This window comes from Pelmatolapia mariae, linkage group LG20, assembly GCF_036321145.2.
Source record: "Pelmatolapia mariae isolate MD_Pm_ZW linkage group LG20, Pm_UMD_F_2, whole genome shotgun sequence".
In the NCBI taxonomy this organism is placed as follows: Eukaryota; Metazoa; Chordata; class Actinopteri; order Cichliformes; family Cichlidae; genus Pelmatolapia; species Pelmatolapia mariae.
In genome coordinates, this window is record NC_086244.1 from 41,118,998 (window position 1) to 41,138,334 (window position 19,337).

Consider the following 19,337-nt stretch of genomic DNA (forward strand, 5'->3'; position numbering starts at 1 on the left):
TCATCAATGCTTTGCGCTGCTTCATTGCCCTTCGTGGAGCTGTTAGGCACATTAGGTCTGATCAGGGAACTAACTTTATGGGGGCAAGAAACGAGATGGCAAAGGCTCTGAAAGAACTTGATAAGGGAAGAGTGACTGCATACCTAGCAGAAAATCAGTGCGACTTCCAGATGAATACGCCCCACTCTAGTCATGCTGGAGGTGCATGGGAGCGTCAAATCCGGACAGTGAGAAGCGTACTGAGCGCGGTCCTTGCCTGCAGTGTGGGAAGGTTGGATGATGCCTCATTAAGGACATTCCTTTATGAAGCTATGTGCATCGTGAATAACCGCCCACTCACTGCTGATAACATCAACGACCCCAAAAGCTTGGAGCCACTCACACCGAACCACTTGATCACCATGAAATCCTCAATCCCACTTCCCACTTAAATTTGTCAAGGAGGACCTGTATGCTAAGAAACGCTGGAGAAGGGTCCAGTATCTGACCGAGCAATTTTGGCACAGATGGAGGAAGGAATACCTTGCCATATTGCTCTGAGACAGCGATGGCATAAACCAAGACGTAATGTGGAGGTGGGTGACATTGTGATTCTCAACGAGGAAGATGTTCCGCGCAATGAATGGAAACTCGCTAGGGTTGTGGAAGCACATGAGGATGATGATGGACTTGTACGGAAGGTGACAATCCAGACTGGTGATCGGAAGTTAGGAAACGGAGGTGAACGCCTTGTCCAACCCTCCATCATTCAAAGACCCATTCAGAAATTAGTGGTCCTGGTAAAAAACAGCTAAAACTGGAAAATGTCATTCATTGATTAGATTTCCCTTCTAAAATAGAACTTATTGTTATGCTGTAGTTCATGCACATGTTATGGAGATGTAAATTCTACTGTTCATATTGTTGAATTCATTGTTGAGAAAAGAATATTGTTTATGTCAATGCAAGAGTGTTTAAAAACAACATGGTGCTTGGGAATTACCATTGATTTAATTTACAATGCAAGTGTATTTACGTTCACAATTGTAATAATCAAAGGTAATTGGTGGGAGTGTAGCTGATGCTGAAATGTTTGTGTGGGTTGCCATGACAACACCAGAATCGTCATATTGTTTTCTATTTGTTTTCTTTATTTAGTACTCATGTTTGTGTACATTTGCAGTAGGAAAAGATAATCTGTGAATCCAGTGATACATCTTTCTTATAAGAAATGTTTGTGTTAAAAAATTATTGTGAAGTAGTCACTTCCTGTGAGTCGCGGGAACCGGAAGTTGTGCGCGGGAGAGACAAGACAGAATGGTAACATGGCGGACTTTTCGGAATCTACAACTTTTCTACTGCTGGTTTTTCAAGGCGTACACGGGAAAAACATTATGCTGTTATTTGTTTAGCACTTGTGCACCTTGTGAAAGGAAATAAGTGGCTGAGATGGATGTCATATGTGCTATTGAAATTATTTTACTTGTTTCTAGTTTTCACGGTGCTCCATGATTGTGAGAGGAATAAAAGAATTGTGGACATCAGTACGAAGCGTGGATTCTTTCGACCAGAGTAGATACAAGTCTGTATTACTGAATGATTCAGCACTCCTTAGGTTTTGTTATCCATTTTTAGACAGCGATGAGATCAGCTGCACACTCCACAGAGGCCCAGAGTTACTGTTAATATCAAAAATGTAATGCTGTCCTTTGAAATTTTAACATTTAAGACTGTGAGTGTAATGGATCTAAAACTGTTTAAATCTTCAGAGGCCTCTACATCCTGGTAACATGGAAACTTTAAAAACAGCAGCAGAAGGTTTCAGTAGTGTAGTGTAATTTGTTCTTTTCATTTAATAATAGAGTCCATATTATATCAACAGCTACATTCGCCCTGGGGAGAAACTAGTGAGGGAAATCATGAGAACTAAGCTGGATTTCCTGGGTCCAGAGGTTTGGAGAAACGTCTTCCCTTTTTCTCATCACAGCTGTCCTGTGCCAGATGTTTTTCTGACCCACTGAGAGAGGCTTCATTTAAGAAACACCAGGAAGACTGAAGCTTATCGCATTGATCAAGCAGGACTCATGATCTTCACCAGCAGCTCCCTCACACGGAAATCTTCAGAGCTCCACCGTAGGCCCAGCTCAGAAGATGGATAAAGCCAGCATTTCATGAACACTGTGATGAGACCTTTGGTTTGTGTAATGTTATAAATACTCAGATACTCCCCAGAGGCTCTTACATAAAGATATTATATTCAGTCCTGTAGAAAGTTATATATTTAAAAATATATTATCCTCTCTGGTTACTCTGGTATGAATACCTCTGAATTATCAAACTGTGAAAGAATTCCAGATCCTTTTGACTTTTTGTCTTTAACTTTATCAATAAAACAGCTGCAGCTTTCACTGACAGCACATGTGGTACTTTAACCTTTGTGCTGTTTTCATCAGTTAGTTTTGCAGTGAACATGTGAACATGTTGGATGATCTGTCTGCTGTCCCTGGTTGGTGCTGAGGTCTGAATCTGAGGACAGCTTCTGTAATCACAAAGAGAACAGAATCATCACAAACTGAAATATAAAGTTTATCTCTCAAATCTGAAATAAAGCTGATCCTCTCTGTCCTCACACACTCAGGATCTGAAGCTCTTCTCTTACATTGTTTTTAGTTCTACAGTACAGTAATTACAGATTAGCTTACTAACACGTTTAACTCACCGAAAAGCACAGCGGGGCCTCGGGTCCTTCTGTCGGGTAGTCCAGTTTACTGAAGAACACCTCAGGCTGTCAGGTTAAAACAGTCGGTCGTGGTTTTGTAACTTAAACGCTGGCCCTCCTCTCAGAGCCTACGCTCTATCTGCTATTCCTGAAATCATTTACGCAAGTTTCTCCATGACCGCAGCTGTCAGTCAAAGCTGTTATGATGACGTTACATCCCAATTTAACATCGCCGTGGTAGGAATTACAATCAAACTTACGTGAAAGGAAACCCCCTGGACTTAAATCAGCGTGATGAGAAATATAGATATCAAAAGAGAGAATCTTTGGAAAAAAATTATCTGAGAAGAATTCATTTAGTTTAGTCTGACCCCAGTCCCATACGCTACCATGGAGGAGGCGGGATTTATGACCTATACTGCAGCCAGACACAAGGGGCGATAGAGATGTTTTGGCTTCATTTTTTGGGAGCTGTTGCGTCGTCCATGTTTTCTACAGTCACTGGTGGAGATGAATAAACTCAAAGTCTGCTCCTTGCTATCTAAAATATAACCAGACGCTGGCGTAAATTCTTGACAATCTCACACTTTTGTTTAATCAGGTCTCATTTTGACGTTTATTCAGCTGTATGAAAATCCCGGAGGAACCCTCCCGAGGGATTAATAAATATATCTAATCTAATAACTTTAATCGCAGCCAAACCAATGTACTCACGAACAAATAAAACATTGAAAAAAGCCAAACAATAACATTTTTAAGTTATCTGAGTGACTTATATATTACGTTAAACCTGAGTAGCGAAAGACCGTGGGGGGTTGAAAACGATGTGACGGGAGTTTGCGGTTCTCCCCAGCTCAGATATTTGAAGTTTACACAGCTACATTCTCGCCTGAAAATAAGTTTACTTTGCGACTCAGAAAGAGTAATAAGAGTAATATTAAAACTAAGTAGATGCCGCCATTGTTGGAAACTGGAATTGGCTGGTCCGCGCTATGAATTCTGGCATATGGTCTTTCAATTTTGTTGTTCAGGTGGAAAATCAGGAGAAATTCGGGAGAATGGTGTCTCCGGGAGATTTTTGGGAGGGACACTGAAATTTGGGATTCTCCCGGAAAAATCGGGAGGGTTGGCATGTATGCTGTCAGTGGATCATGCGAAGGGAATCATTGTGTTACTTTTCTAATCCTAACTCTCAGCCACCCAAGCTATTAAGATGGCTAAAAAAGATAACTCACATGTAAAATATCTTTCGGTTCAGTTCAAGTTTCATAATTAATCAAATTGAATGTAATTACAAAAGAGACTTTAAAAGCTGGTAAAGTTAAAGGTTTTATTAAACAGAAAATCTTAACAACTACATTAAACATGAATTACTATAAGTACAAAACTGTAATATTTAATTAGCGTGAACTCAATAATATTTATGAATTTCGTCAGAAATCCATCAGGCCCATATTATACCTCACTCATCTTATAAAACTAATATCAATAAATTGGAATTCAAATGTGAGTGGGAACTAGTCAAAGGAATCATGCCAATAAACAGTCATTACATGTATTGTGCTCAGTTTCTTTTCAGGCAAGGTGTTTATGTTTTCCATACAAATGCAATCCATTTTGCAAATTAAACTTTTTTTTTATTACATGCTCAGTTATATGATGACATTTAAAACAGTTCCTTAGTACGAATCAACCCGAACTTATATTGCAGGTGATTTTTTTCATGTATTAGTGGCTTAGTTCAAAACAGTGTATCTATTTTAGTAGGCATTCCATACTGCTGAAGTTCATTTTATTAAGTGGAAACAAGTGCAAATAGTGATTAAGTTGGCACAACATTTTCCTTGCTTATATCTTTTTGAAAACAGTTTCCGGATTTATTTATTTTTTAATATTATTGCCAGCTCTTTCAAAATGTGAGTATAACTTCTCAGTTTATCTCCGGGACTTCTAGGATCTCAGTTCCTTTGTATTATATGGCTTGTTTCCCAAGATGCAATCCATCTCAGACACAATGGAGAGGGTCATCTTTGGAAGAACCTGTAAAACAAACACAAAGCATTACCATGACTTAAAGTCTTTTATTATTTTTATTAGCTTTTTAATTAAAGAGCTTTGGCAAAATTAGATGGTAAAATTTTGTATTGTGATATAAATACAGTACAATAATAGCAAGAACTCCAACACTCAAATGACTACCACTCGGAAACTAAGAAATTAGGAATAGTAGAAAAGAAACACTTGCTTTTAAGGGGACAAAAAATAAACTTCTGGCAGAACTAGGCTCAGGAAGGGGCAGCCATCTGTCTGGTAGTGATGTGTCGGTCGCGAACGAAATGACTCTCAGAGTCAGATCTTTGACGTGAACGACGCGAGCCAGCTAATATCGTGAGCAGTGAGGGTTTTTTTCTTTTTCTTTCTCTCACCCTCTCTCTCGCATTTTTTTTCCGCTTCACTCGGCAAGCAAGCCTTGTGCTTTGCACAGAGGGGGGAGGGGCGGTAGTTACACTCTCAGTAGCACAGGAACAGAGCGGGAGGGAAAGAGAGAGAAAGAGAGCCAGGGACAACAACGTCACATTAGAAAGGTATAGTAATCATCCACAACTATTTTCAGTTGCGGATGATAAAGGATTCAGAAAGTTTATTCATGCAGCTCCATGTGACAGAGAATGTGCATCTTCTTTTTGTTTTCATATTTTAATTTATATTTAATTGTGTTGTGATTTGCAGTGTTTTGTGTTGTTTCATTTTAAATTTGTTTAAAAGGAAAAAGCTGAAAATTTGAATAGTTAAAAGTTGAACTGTGTTGAACTAGTTGGTTTTTGTATTATATGATTTATTTATTACATTTTATGTGGAGCGAATAAACAAAAGTATATTTACGGTGGCCCCTAGAGACAAAGCACGTACAAACTTCAAAACACGTACGAACTCTGAAGCACGTACAAACCCTAAAGCACGTACAAACTCCAAAACACTTCAATTAATTCAATACAAAATGCTACATAGAGTACACTATACAGGTCATCGGATGTTCAAGATGGGCTTTACGTCTACCAACAACTGCTCACACTGCCAAACCAATTCACCGGACAATTATATCCACGCTCTTTGGTTCTGTCCACCAGTTTAGACGTTTTGGCACGAGATATGTGAAGACTTATCGAAGTGTCTGAAATGTAACATTCCAACTTCCCCTTTAGTGTGTTTGTTGGGCAGCTTAGATAATGTCACTACAGAAAAGAATATAGCCCATATGGTTTTCACTGCCCTATGCATAGCCAAGAAAACAGTCCTCATGAACTGGAAAAATAAAAATAATCTTAATTCTAACCAATATAGAAATCATCTATTAGATTACATTAGTCTTGATACAGCCTCTGCCACCACATCAGATCAGTTGCTCTGGGGTCCGTTGATCAGCTCCATCACCTAGTGGGGGTGGGGGGTCATAGTTTGGTCCCACCTTTGCTGTTGTGATTGGTGTGGGGGTAGGGACAGGCTTGGGGCGTCGGGGGGTTCCCCAGGAGCATCTTCCTTGGAGGGCTCAACCCGGGGTTGCGGTCATGGCCTATTAAGGGCTCTGTTGGCTCTTAGGTGACGGTTTCCTCGTGGCTGTGTGCAGCGGGGCTAGGGGAGGGTCTGTGCTGACGGACGTGGGTTACTGACCTGGTAGCCTGGCTGCCCCTGGGTGGGTCCAGGATGGGCGTGGGGTTCTGGGGGGTGCTGCGTCTCTGGGCTGGGGCCCTGGCTGGGTCTTGGGGGCTTGGGCCTGGTTGGTGTGTTGCCGGGGTTGTGGGCGGGTGGGTGTCTGGGGGCCCTGTGTGGTCTGGAAGATGAGTGGATGATGGGGTGGGTGCAGTTTTCTCTGTGGTGGGGCCAGGCGGCGCCGCTGAACTGGGCCCCGGTCCGGATGGGCCTGGGCCCCCTTTCCCAGGCGGGTTGCAGAGTATGGGGGTGCCTACTGGGGTCAGCGGGGGAGCTGGCCCCAGGGAGGGGTCACTTGCCCCTCCCTTCCTTCCCTCCACATCTCCAGCTGCCTCCCTCTTCCCGCTCCACCACATTCACCAACACATGCAGGGCCTTGGGGTAAAGGTGTGTCACTAGGGTGCAGGGGAGGCATCCCCCCCTCTGTCCCCTTCTGGCTGCCGGTGCCTCAATTTTATCCCACAACTTAGACATTCACATTACTCACACTCTCATAACACATACATATAGGATCTTGGGGGTGGGCACGCTACACGGAATCCAAAAGACCATGAGGGTGTACAACCTCACCCCTCTCAATTTTAAATACATGTAGACATTGAGGGCTACCAGAAGGGGCTATGCGCTTACCTGCTGCTGCTCTGCCAGGTAGCTCCATACCCTCCTGGGTTTTAAATGCACCTTAGAACACACATGCATCAACACTACATATGAGCGGGCGGAGGGAGGTTTGGAGTCTTCACACACCCCCATTCTCTGCTGCCTGTTGGAGCGGGGGGACTAGGAGGAGGAGTTGGCCGTCCGATTGGGGTCTGGAATGTGGGGCCTCCCTGCTGCTGCCGAGTCGGGGCGGTCTGCTTCTCTCCACCCCAGGGAAAAGGGTAACACTACCTGGGTCTGGGTGCAGTTTCCCCCTCCAGGGGCAAGGGTACCTAGACCTGGGGCTTAGAGTACGTTTGGGGAGTGTGATTGTGTGTACAGCGTCTCTTTATGTCTGTCTCCACGTTGGGTAAGTGTTGAGTAATTGCATATGAGAGCATGAGGGTGGGAATGGATGTTTGTATCTGTGTGTGCCTGTTTGTCTGTGTCTATATGTCAGGTCGGGTATCAGACACCACCTCTCTAGGACATATCAGGCCCTCCAAGGTATGGAGGCCTATCTCCCCCCACCACTTCCCCTGCCAGTGGCAGACGCCCTCAGACATCGGTGCATTGGTGGTTCTTTGTGTCCGGGGATGGGCGTCAGGGTACACAACGGCTCACTCCTTGGTGGCTGCTTGTTGGGGCCTGGAGCCTGGGGCTCGCTCGGGCCACTTCGGGGGTGGGGTGCCCTCAGCCTCTCGGCCTGGGGCTCGGTCACTCTGGCGCAGCTGGCTGCCGGCGGAGCTCACGGGCACGTCACTGCAACCCCCCCGGCTTCTGCTCCGCAGCTGCTGAGTGACCCCTCATCTGGGGCTCTCCTCAGCTCTTTCTGGGATAGTGGCGCGGCTGCCCCTCTGTTGGTCTTCCTTGGTCTCCTGTGTTCTGGGGGCCTCTGGATGTCTGGAGTCTTGATCTCCTCCATACCTGCTTCATGCCCTGGAGGACGGGGCTGTGGCTCCCCACACCCTCTAGCAGATCATTACATGAAGGAACCTTTTAAATACAAGCGCGCTCATGCTCACAGGAGTACACACGGGTGCTCACACACACAAACTACACCCTTTTTGACTGCTACCTCAAGGCACACTGTGCACTGTCGATCTTACGTGCTGCACGATAATATTTAATATTTAGTATTTACTGTTATATTCACATAGATCATCGCGATGATGTTGTTTATTATATTGGTCTCTTTTTCTTTGCTATATTGATTGATATATGTATTTTCTGCCTGTTTGTTTTGTTGGTTTTTGGTTTCTGCCCTTTATCACTGTCCCTCTTACCCGCTCTTTTTGAAAATAAAATAAACAATAAAAGCAAAGGTGAATCAAATAGACCAATACGGCAAGGCTGGGATGGTCTATTTAGTGAAGTAAAGCTGTTGGGCATCTTTCTTTGGTTTTGACAATAATTCTGATGGCAAAAGAACCAAACGGGACAGGCAAAAAAAAAGAAAAAAAGAATCATACTTGGATACAGTGTTATATTAATATAGCACTATAATATATAATTTTTATTTCACTTTTCCTCTGACATGCAGGAGCACATATCCAGTACAGTAAAGCTGAACTGCTTGTGGTTCTAAACCACAGAAACCTGTTCACCCTTGCTGACAAAGACCAGGACTCAATGCCCCCTAACATCCGGATGAACATGGACTCCATCTTTACCATACCACCGCTGAAGTGGCGTAGGCGACAGAGGCACAGGAAACAGAAGAGGGGGAAGAGAGCAGGGCTGAGGACTAAGCTGAGAGCTAACTCACACAGACTTGGTATTCTGACTCTCTCCCTCACCAATTCATGGTCACTATACTACAAGATAGATGAACTACGACTGCGGATCACTTCACACCGTTGGGATTACTGTGCTATGATCATCACAGAGACTTGGCTGGACTCTTTTACCCCAGACACTGCGATTGAATTAGAGGGCCACGCTATGCTCAGAGTGGACAGGAACAAAGAGTCCGGTAAGAAGCACAGAGGAGGTCTGCTGGTGTATGTGAACAATACCAACACCACAGTTAAAGTCGTCCACTGCTGTCTGAACAGAGAATATATGATGGTACAGTGTAGAGCCTTCTAGTTGCCAAGAGAGCTCACAGTGATCACAATAATAGCAGTTTAAGTGCCACTGCACGCTAATGCTAAAGTTAGCCATGGAGCTAATTCAGGGCTACATTAATCATGACCCCAGATCAGAGAGAAAACCCACAGAATAGAAATAGTGTCCTATTCCATTATTCCTAGCTGCGGTATTCAGCCGAACGGGCCTGCTTTGAACACTCTAATTTTTCCAGAGTAAACACTTCGGACCCCACGGGACACTCAACCAAGAGCACCGAGAGGCAGCGGCTGGGACAGACGTGGCGGACCGTCAGCTCATTCCCAAGATCCAACTACGAGCTTTTTAACTTCAGCAACTTTGCTGGCACCATTCTTGCCCTCCAGTGGATCCTCGTTAAAGGATTTAAAGTGTACTCATTCCAATGTTATTTTTCGTCACTACATCCCCAAGTCGGGAGTGGGTAATTTGTACTCTGCTGCCTTCCTTGGATGTGGTAGCTGTTTCTCAGGCTCCCTCTTCGGAATCGAACCCTGATTCCCTGTTACCCGTGGTCACCATGGTAGGCACATAAAGTATCACTTGATAGGGCAGACACTCAAATGAATGTCTCATTTGAACACTCTAATTCAAATGAGTGGAGGGCCAGCAATCTGCTCCAGGTTATCTAGAGCAGGGGTATCGAACTCCAGGCCTCGAGGACCGGTGTCCTGCAGGTTTTAGATCTCACCCTGGGTTAACCAAGGGCGAAGATTTGGTTTTGGCATTGGTGGGGACGGATGATTCAACCACCGAACCCTGCCCGGTTTTCTTTCTTTTTCCTTTTTGTTTTTGCTTCTTGATAGAAAAAAAAGGAGAAATATACTTGCCTACATATGCTATTCTACATGCTTTTAGACCATTTAAAATTACAATTCATAGCTTTATATGTGAATTATATAATGTTAAATTACTATTAAACAAATGATTAAGTATTTTAGGCTTTAGTTTACTTAAGCTATATTCCATATAAATCAGGTATCATACAAAAATAAAAATAGCTTCAAATACAGTCATGACAATAAAAGAACATGACTTTAAGGACTTAACAACATTACTTCAGTTATAGTACACCAACATCTCTTATATACATTAGCACTAAGGGAACACTGAATGACCTGGTGGTTTTTGTCCATAAAACTACTCATCTAAGATTACCACAAAGTAAAAGATCTCTCAGCAAAATGATGCAACATTTTAGGCACACTATACAAACATTACTGATGAGTCACTCATCAGTAATGTTTGTAGGGTGAGTGCATTTTTAAAACAATTTGTGCAAACTGCACTACAAGGTGGAATATTTGCAAAATCAAGATTACCTCATGATATTTTGTCTCAAAAATTAACCCTATGAATATGTCAGTACCATTAGGATGAAATTATTGTGTCACCAACATTTTAACGTTAGACATATAATTCTAACAGCCTCTGTAAACTAATATCCTGGCTTGCTCGAGGCTGCCGTTTTCTCTGACAGTTTCAATCAAAATTAGAAATGCTACTCTGAGACTTAGATAACTAATAGTGCTGCCTGTGGTGCAGTTAGTTTCCAAAGCACGTTATTCATGGTTACATACAATTTTAGACTGATGTGGGCCAAAGCCTAGCATAGCCTGTAACGCTATTATGACGGACACATTTGATGAGTTAACTTGGCTTTAAGTGACTGACAGGTTTCTTTGAAAGATACTTTCTTATATCCAGGTTTTTCCTTTTTGCTGCCATCCTCGCACTCCGCAGTGCAGGCTTGCCGCTGCTAAAACTAAACAGAGCTCCCTGAAAGGCACAGCCATTCACATTGACCATATTTGTCACATGAGGTAGGACTCCAGTCGAGAACATAATTTAACTCTTTCTGCACCGCTGGGTGAATGAGACGTTGACAGATCGTTTTTTCTTTCTATCGGGTTTGTTTTTCTTTACTCGAAGAGATCAAATTATTGGTGGGGACAATTCAATAATCGCTGGATATTGGTGGGGACATGTCCCTTCCGTCCATGCCAAATCTACGCCCTTGGGGTTAACACACCTGAATCAAATGATTAGTACATTACCAGGCCTCTGGAGAACTGGAAGTAATTTAGCCATTTAAATCAGCTGTGTTGGATCAAGGCCTTCGAAGCCCGGAGTTCGACACCTGTGATCTAGAGTCACCAAAGCGGCCGGGGTGCCCCAGAGGGGATCACTGTTGGGTCTGTGTTTCCACAGGCCCTGATAGTTTTGAGACTTATTCCTCATGAAGAACGAAAAAGAAGACACAACATCTTCAACCGGTCTTTTACTCACTAACGAGGGAGAGCTTTGGTCAGAACCAGGCGGTGAAGCAATGCTCCTCACCTGTCTCTAGCCCAAATCCTTCAAAGAGCAGCTCTCCTCACAGCTATTTATTCCCATGACAGTTAGTTCACACATCACAGCACAACACAAGCACCTCCCACTGTAAAACCCCCCAATAGTTCTAAGACAAGGCACTATGTGTGTGTGTGTGTGTGTGTGTATGTGAGAATGTGTGTGTGTGTGTGTGTGTGTATGTGAGAATGTGTGTGTGTGTGTGTGTGTCATGGGGGTGCGTTTGTGTGACCTCCTGCTCACCAAAAGGGTCATAAAAGCAGAAAGCTTACCAAACATCAAACAGAATCTCCACAAGGGATGTGCTTGTGATAAAACACTACAGCCTCCCCCCCAGAACCTCGAGAGGCTGTGGAGGGGGACAAAGGAATGTCTTGATCCTATAGTTTGAACTAAGACTTTACAAATTTAAGAAACACAGTAACAACACTCAACAATTTGACTTAACAATCACCACCCCCTCCAACCTCTGTGCTGGACCCCCTGACCGGCACTAGAGGCAAGCCTGCAGACCGTTGGAATGGACTGCCGAAGGCACCGGCACCAGTGCACTGGGGACGGCCCTCTGATGGCAGGCCACGTTTGCCAGTCAATCTGAGTGGGAGGGAAGGCCGGTAGGGAGGGAGGCTGCCGTGGCAGCCTGTCGCTCTCCCCTTGCCATCCCAGTGCCATCGAAACCCGGCTATGGGTGTCTGCTGACTTATGCCTTTCCAGACACCCGCCTCCCATAAATGACGGGGGCCACCTTTGCTAGTCCTTACCCTTAAACTGCTCATCCAGAGAGGGGAGAAAAAAAGGCCATAACCAAGGCAGCGATTTGGCTTCCAGTCTACCGGGTTTGTTCATAGTTACATTCTACTCCTAGTTCACTTCATAGCCCTTCATTGTCTACTTCTTCGCCAGGTGCCAGTCATAGTAGTTCCCTCAGTGTGTGTATCAGCCCTACCCTTTGTATATACTGTTTTTGAATCAGTCCGAGTGTACTTGTGTAAATATCCCCACGTTGTTATCACAATCACTGCCTTCACTTAGTCACCTTTTCACCCCAGCTGTACATAGCCACTGAACTCCTCACTAGTGTGTATTGAGGTTTTTCACTCGCTGTAATAAATCCTAGTAACGTTCATTTGTTGTTTATTTTCCAAATCTTTTTTATTGGTTTTCTTATTAACATCAAACATACATAAAACATAAGTATCATTATATAAACAATCACAGAACAGAACAGAACAGTACAATATATGTACAAGTTTAGAGCAGATATGGGAGATATAGGAGGAGGCCATCTCTCCCAGTTACTTATTAATCTATTGTCACGGCTGCCGGGGCGAGCCGCGTGGTGTTGGAGGAAAAGGACCCAAAATGCAGGCAATGACTGAGATTATACGAAACGGGGTGAGGGGCAGAGAGACGCAGACTAAGGAACAGAACACCATGAAACGCAGATGATCCGACAAGGAACGCAGACCGACACCCACTATATATACACTCACACAAGGAGACCAGGTAATGACACACAGGTGGGAAGCACAGCTGATCCTAATACACAAGACGACCGGAGGATACAAGCTGAACACAGTGACAACAGACATAGACCTTCAAAATAAAACAGGAAATCCACAACACGAACTCAGGGACACAAACAGGGCACAAGGGGAGGACACAGAATACCAAAATCAGAATAAACTAGAACAGAAGACAATCATCATACTAAACACAAAACGCTGGGTCAACGACCCAGGACCGTGACATTTATAAAGTAGGGGTGCAACACTACCCGTATCGGTATTGAACCGTTCGATACAGTGCTTTCGGTTCGGTACGCATAAGTATCGAACAATACAAAATTTTTAATTTATTTTATCAACTTTTCTTCTGACGATGCTGTCTGTGTTGAGAGCTCAGTGGATCTGCGTTCGACTACTCTGCCTAGGCTGCACTGTCGAGCGCAGATCCACTGAGCGCAGCGCAAGCTAGCGAGACAGAAGTTAAGCTCGTTGCAACATGGCAACTGCCTCAACGCTACCCGAAATTGAACCTCCCCCACCCTCATTCAGATCTGGCGTTTGGAGCTATTTTGGTTTTCATGTGAAGTATGACCCTGATGGTAAGCGTGTCATTGACAAAAGTAAAACAGTATGTCGGATGTGCCATGCAATGCTCAATTACATTGGTGGGAACTAGTGCATTAGCGCAGTTAGCTCGTTAACGTGTTGACGCCGTCCAGCCCCACACACGGGGCGGTAACTCGTTAACGGAGATTTGCAGTGTTATGGCGTTAATGTCATTTTAACGAGATTAACACTGACAGCACTAGTGGGAACACAATGAATATGACTGCACATTTACTCCGACATCATCCTAGTGCAAAGACAAGTGGAAGCAGACAAAAACAACAAGCACGCATGCTACAAAGTTTACCCGAGTCATTTAGACAGCCGTTAGCACACGATTCTCCTTATGGGGACCTGATATGTTTAATATGCTGCTGAGAATATAGCCCAGAAGAAGTGTATAGTATAGCTTTTATTTTGGAAAGAGCCATTTCTCTGTAATAAACTCTCTTTTCCAAAGATGAGTGATTTTTCGATCAGATAGATTTATTTATTTTTTATTATTTTGTTGTTTCAGCAACATTACATTTAAAAACTGTACTTTTGAGTCAAATATATATATTTATAATTTTAATAAATGACAAATTAAAAAGGCATGAACATTTTTTTGTATCGAAAAAATATCGAACCGTGACACCAAAGTAACCGTGAATTTTGTGTATCGTTGCACCCCTACTATAAAGGGTTGCCAGATTAGGTAAAACCGCTCTACACTATCCCTCATTGAAAACTTAATCTTCTCCAACTGTAAATGATACACTGTGTCTTTTAACAAAGCAGAGTGAGTTGGGGGGGGGGCTTTATTTTTCCAGTTTAGAAGTATAAGGCATCTTGCAAGCAATGTTATGAATCTCAAAACATGAATTTGTTTGTTATTTAAGTCTTTAACCGTAGTCACACCAAAAAGTGCCATTACTGGGTCTGGGAAGAGGTGTTTTTTAAAAATATCAGACAATGTTTTAAATATTCTGGACCAGTAGGTGGCGATGTTGGGGCATGTCCAAAACATATGTGACAATGAGGTAGAATTCTGGCCACATCGATCACAGCTTGAGTCCGCCCCTTGGAACATCCTTGAGATCTTAAGTTTGGAGAAGTGGACCCTATGCAGGATCTTAAATTGTAATAGTCCGTGCCTGCAGCAGTGAACCAGCTCTTGTGCTTTAGTCCATTGATCTTCAGTGATATCAATACCCAGTTCCTCGCTCCAAGTGTTCCTCAAATGTTCCAATGTAGTTGTGTTTTCCATTTGCGAAAGTTGATTGTAGATCTTGGAAATAGCTCCTTTCTTTAGCGGGTTCACCAGGAACAGGTCATCTGAAGCGAGCCTTTGTGGTTCATTGGGAAAAGATGGAAACGTTCCTTTAATAAAGTTACGTATTTGTAAATACTTGAGAAAATCTCTGTTTTCTATGGAGAATTTTTGCTGAAGGTGTTGAAACGATGGAACACTCTTATCAATAAACAGATCCTAATTGTGTGTATCCCTTTGGAAGTCCATAGCTGGAATGTGGATCTTGAGAACAATGTGTGTACTTGATTATGAATTAATGGAGTAAAGATTGAACATTGGCGCCAATGAAAATGCCTCCTAATCTGAGACCAAATTTTTAATGAGTTGGACACTACCAGATTTTTACATTTATGCTTACCCGAATTTGAATGAACCAACGATTTAAGAGTATTAGGGAAAACAGTCATACTTTCCATCCATTCCCAATCAGGTCCATGTTCTCCGCCACAAAATGACATACAATGTATGTTACAGGCCCAATGATAGAGCTGAAAGCAGGGCAACCCCATACCTCCTACAATATTGGGTCTTCGGAGAAATGTCTTTTTTATTCTGGGCGTCTTCCTGTTCCAGATAAACTGAGAAATTAATTGGTCTAATTTCTTAAAAAATGTTTTTGTAATCAATATTGGGATGCATTGAAACAGAAATAAAAATTTGGGTAAAGTGTCCATCCTAATGACATTTATTCCGCCAGCAAGCGAGATGGGCAATTTAGACAGTCTCTCAAAGTTCTGCTCAGTTTGATGGTACAAATTAATGAAATTATGTTTGAAGAGGCCAGAGAATTCACGGGTTATCGTTACTCCAAGATACTTGAAAGTGTTTGAGGTAGTAAAAGGAAATGAAGTCAATGTAGTGCTATCTAACTTTTCTGAAGAACTAATAGGAAACAATATGCTTTTTGTTAGGTTGATTTTGTATTGATTGATTGATTGATCATACTTTATTCATCCCGAGGGAAATTCATCCAGAGATTTTTCCAAATTCGGCTAAAATTGTCATCATTTTTGGCAATGATTTTGTAGGTTCCGTCAGTGGCAGTCCTAGCCTGTTTGGCGCCCTGGGCAAACACTCCCTCTGGAGCAACTGTAATCCACATTATTTCCTTAGGGATTAATAAAGTATTCTGATTCTGATTGTTTCAGGATGACCTGCCATTATCCAATGACACATCTGCTTACCTGTATCTTTTGCTCGTTTCTCCTCCTCTTCTTTTCTATTTTTTCTAAACTGAGCACCTGATGGCTTTGAACTTTTCTTGTCCATCTTCCATTGGTTTTAATTTTGCACTCCAGTATGAAGACAAATCCCCCAACTCGAGGATCTCCACAACATAACCTAATAGACCTACACCTTAGTTCACAGATTCACTTTGTCTAAGGTGTATTTCTGGGAATTCACACAACCCAGGATTCAAATCATGAATACATAATGGGCTTGGATTTACATCATTATGAATGAAATGTGCTCTATTTGGAAGCAGCCGGCCCCACTCCCCTTTCGACGGGTTGTGTGTGAGACTTTAAATCAGCAAACTGTAAATTATAAAATTTAAATTGTTATTGATCCCTTTGCCCCTAGTCCTAAAGTGTATATTTATTTTCTTACTCTTCTTATATTTATTGTTTGTTTACTTGCACTGCTGTAACTGGAGCCTCATCGTCTCGTCTCTCTATATACTGGACTGTATGTAGCGGAGATGACAGTAAAGTTTACTTTGACTTCAGCAGCGAGCAGGCGCACCGAGGGCTCTTGTGCTCACTTTTCGCGTATAGGATTTCGAAAAAACATCAGTGCAAATTATAAGTCTGTATCATAATGTCTGGTGTTTTCGTGTTCGTTGTTTTGTTTTTATTTTGTTTTATTTTGCGAGTTGGTTATCAGATGCTGCTCCAGCCAGCCAGAGAATCCCCCCGCCGCCCCGCCCTCTCCTGCCTGTGCCGCAAGCAGCAGGCGCACCTCGCAAATGGAGGGCGCCCTTACTCCCAGCAAATGGGTGATAGAAAACCGATCGGTGCCTATGCCATTCCCGATATGCGCTGGCTGATGTCGGGGCAGCATGAGTGTGAGCAATTTTTTATTTATTTTTTTGCCGATGCCCGTGATGCCGCCCCCCACCACGATACTGCCCCGGGCAACCGCCCGTGTCGCCCTTATCAAAAACCGCTACTGGGTTCTGTGATATATAGCAACAAATTGTCTGCATAGAGAGAGACACCTTATGTTCTAAACCAAATCTCCTTATTCCTTTATAATCCTTTGCAGAGCATAATTGAATGGCAATAGGTTCTATAACAAGTGCAAATAGCAATGGGGACAGAAGGCACTCTTGTCTCGTAGAGCGATGGAAAGGAAAGGACTAGAAATTATATTATTTGTGTTAACCGAGGCCTGGGGCTTTGTATAAAGCAGCTTAACAAGGGAGATATAATTAGGGCCTATGCCAAACTTTGACAGAGGAAATCCCACTCGACCCTGTCAAAGGCCTTCTCCGCATCTAGTGAGAGTAGTATTTCAGATTGATCGTAAGTATTATGTGTGTATATAACATTAAACAGCCTTCTAATATTAAAAAATAACTGTCTATTTTTAAGAAATCCCGTTTGGTCCTGCGACACAACTGTTGGGAGAACTATCTCCAATCACATAGCCAAACTTTTTGCCAATATTTTGTTATCTACATTCAATAGACTTATTGGTCTATATGAACCAGACTCCTAAGGATCCTTACCAGGCTTGCGGATTAAAGAGATAGTGGCATCATACATGGTCAAAGGTAAACATCCTTTAATTAAAGCTTCGGAATATACCTCCAAAAGCAGGGGTCAAATCTGTTCGCTAAAGGTCTTGTAAAATTCGGCACCATACCTTTCTGGGCCGGGGCTTTTTGAGCACTGCATACTTTGAATAGCTTGCTTTATCTCGCTTAAAGTTATTGGTTGTTCTAGCAGTACTTTAAGTTCTATATTGATAGATGGAACTTGGATAGAATCGAAAAAACTTTCAATTATGTCTGGATCTTTTTGTGAGTCTGAGGAGTAAAGTGCTGCGTAATATTCTCGGAATATATCATTAATTATCTTTGTATCAGTTGTTATTTGCCCTGTACTAGTTCTTATTTCTGTGATCAATCTGGATACTGCAACTTCTTTAATTTGCCTTGCTAGTAAACTACCTGTTTTTTCCCCGTGTTCATAGTGCTTATGACGAAATTGTGTAAGTAATAATGGATTGCATTTACAGGTCCTTCTCAAAAAATTAGCATATTGTTATAAAGTTCATTATTTCCTGTAATGTACTGATAAACATTAGACTTTCATATATTTTAGATTCATTACACACAACTGAAGTAGTTCAAGCCTTTCATTGTTTTAATATTGATGATTTTGGCATACATAACTCATGAAAACCCAAAATTCCTATCTCAAAAAATTAGCATATTTCATCCGACCAATAAAAGAAAAGTGTTTTTAATACAAAAAAAGTCAACCTTCAAATAATTATGTTCAGTTATGCACTCAATACTTGGTCGGGAATCCTTTTGCAGAAATGACTGCTTCAATGCGGCGTGGCGTGGAGGCAATCAGCCTGTGGCACTGCTGAGGTGTTATGGAGGCCCAGGATGCTTCGATAGCAGCCTTAAGCTCATCCAGAGTGTTGGGTCTTGCGTCTCTCAACTTTCTCTCCACAATATCCCACAGATTCTCTATGGGGTTCAGGTCAGGAGAGTTGGCAGGCCAATTGAGCACAGTAATACCATGGTCAGTAAACCATTTACCAGTGGTTTTGGCACTGTGAGCAGGTGCCAGGTCGTGCTGAAAAATGAAATCTTCATCTCCATAAAGCTTTTCAGCAGATGGAAGCATGAAGTGCTCCAAAATCTCCTGATAGCTAGCTGCATTGACCCTGCCCTTGATAAAACACAGTGGACCAACACCAGCAGCTGACATGGCACCCCAGACCATCACTGACTGTGGGTACTTGACACTGGACTTCAGGCATTTTGGCATTTCCCTCTCCCCAGTCTTCCTCCAGACTCTGGCACCTTGATTTCTGAATGACATGCAAAAGTTGCTTTCATCCGAGAAAAGTACTTTGGACCACTGAGCAACAGTCCAGTGCTGCTTCTCTGTAGCCCAGGTCAGGCGCTTCTGCTGCTGTTTCTGGTTCAAAAGTGGCTTGACCTGGGGAATGCGGCACCTGTGGCCCATTTCCTGCACACGCCTGTACACGGTGGCTCTGGATGTTTCTACTCCAGACTCAGTCCACTTCTTCCGCAGGTCCCCAAGGTCTGGAATCGGTTCTTCTCCACAATCTTCCTCAGGGTCCGGTCACCTCTTCTCGTTGTGCAGCGTTTTCTGCCACACTTTTTCCTTCCCACAGACTTCCCACTGAGGTGCCTTGATACAGCACTCTGGGA

General features: G+C 42.9%; 1 protein-coding gene across 2 annotated transcripts in view; it reads right to left on the reverse strand.

Annotated features, from left to right (window-relative positions):
- Window positions 1-4,106: 4,106 nt before the first annotated feature.
- Window positions 4,107-19,337, reverse strand: part of LOC134618399 (voltage-gated potassium channel subunit beta-2-like) — a 291,857-nt gene continuing 276,626 nt past the window's right edge. For both annotated transcript variants that reach the window (XM_063463773.1, XM_063463774.1), the window contains one exon: window positions 4,107-4,738. In XM_063463773.1, coding sequence (XP_063319843.1) covers window positions 4,649-4,738 — 90 coding nt within the window. In that variant the 3' untranslated portion in view covers window positions 4,107-4,648. The remainder of the gene's footprint in view (window positions 4,739-19,337) is intronic.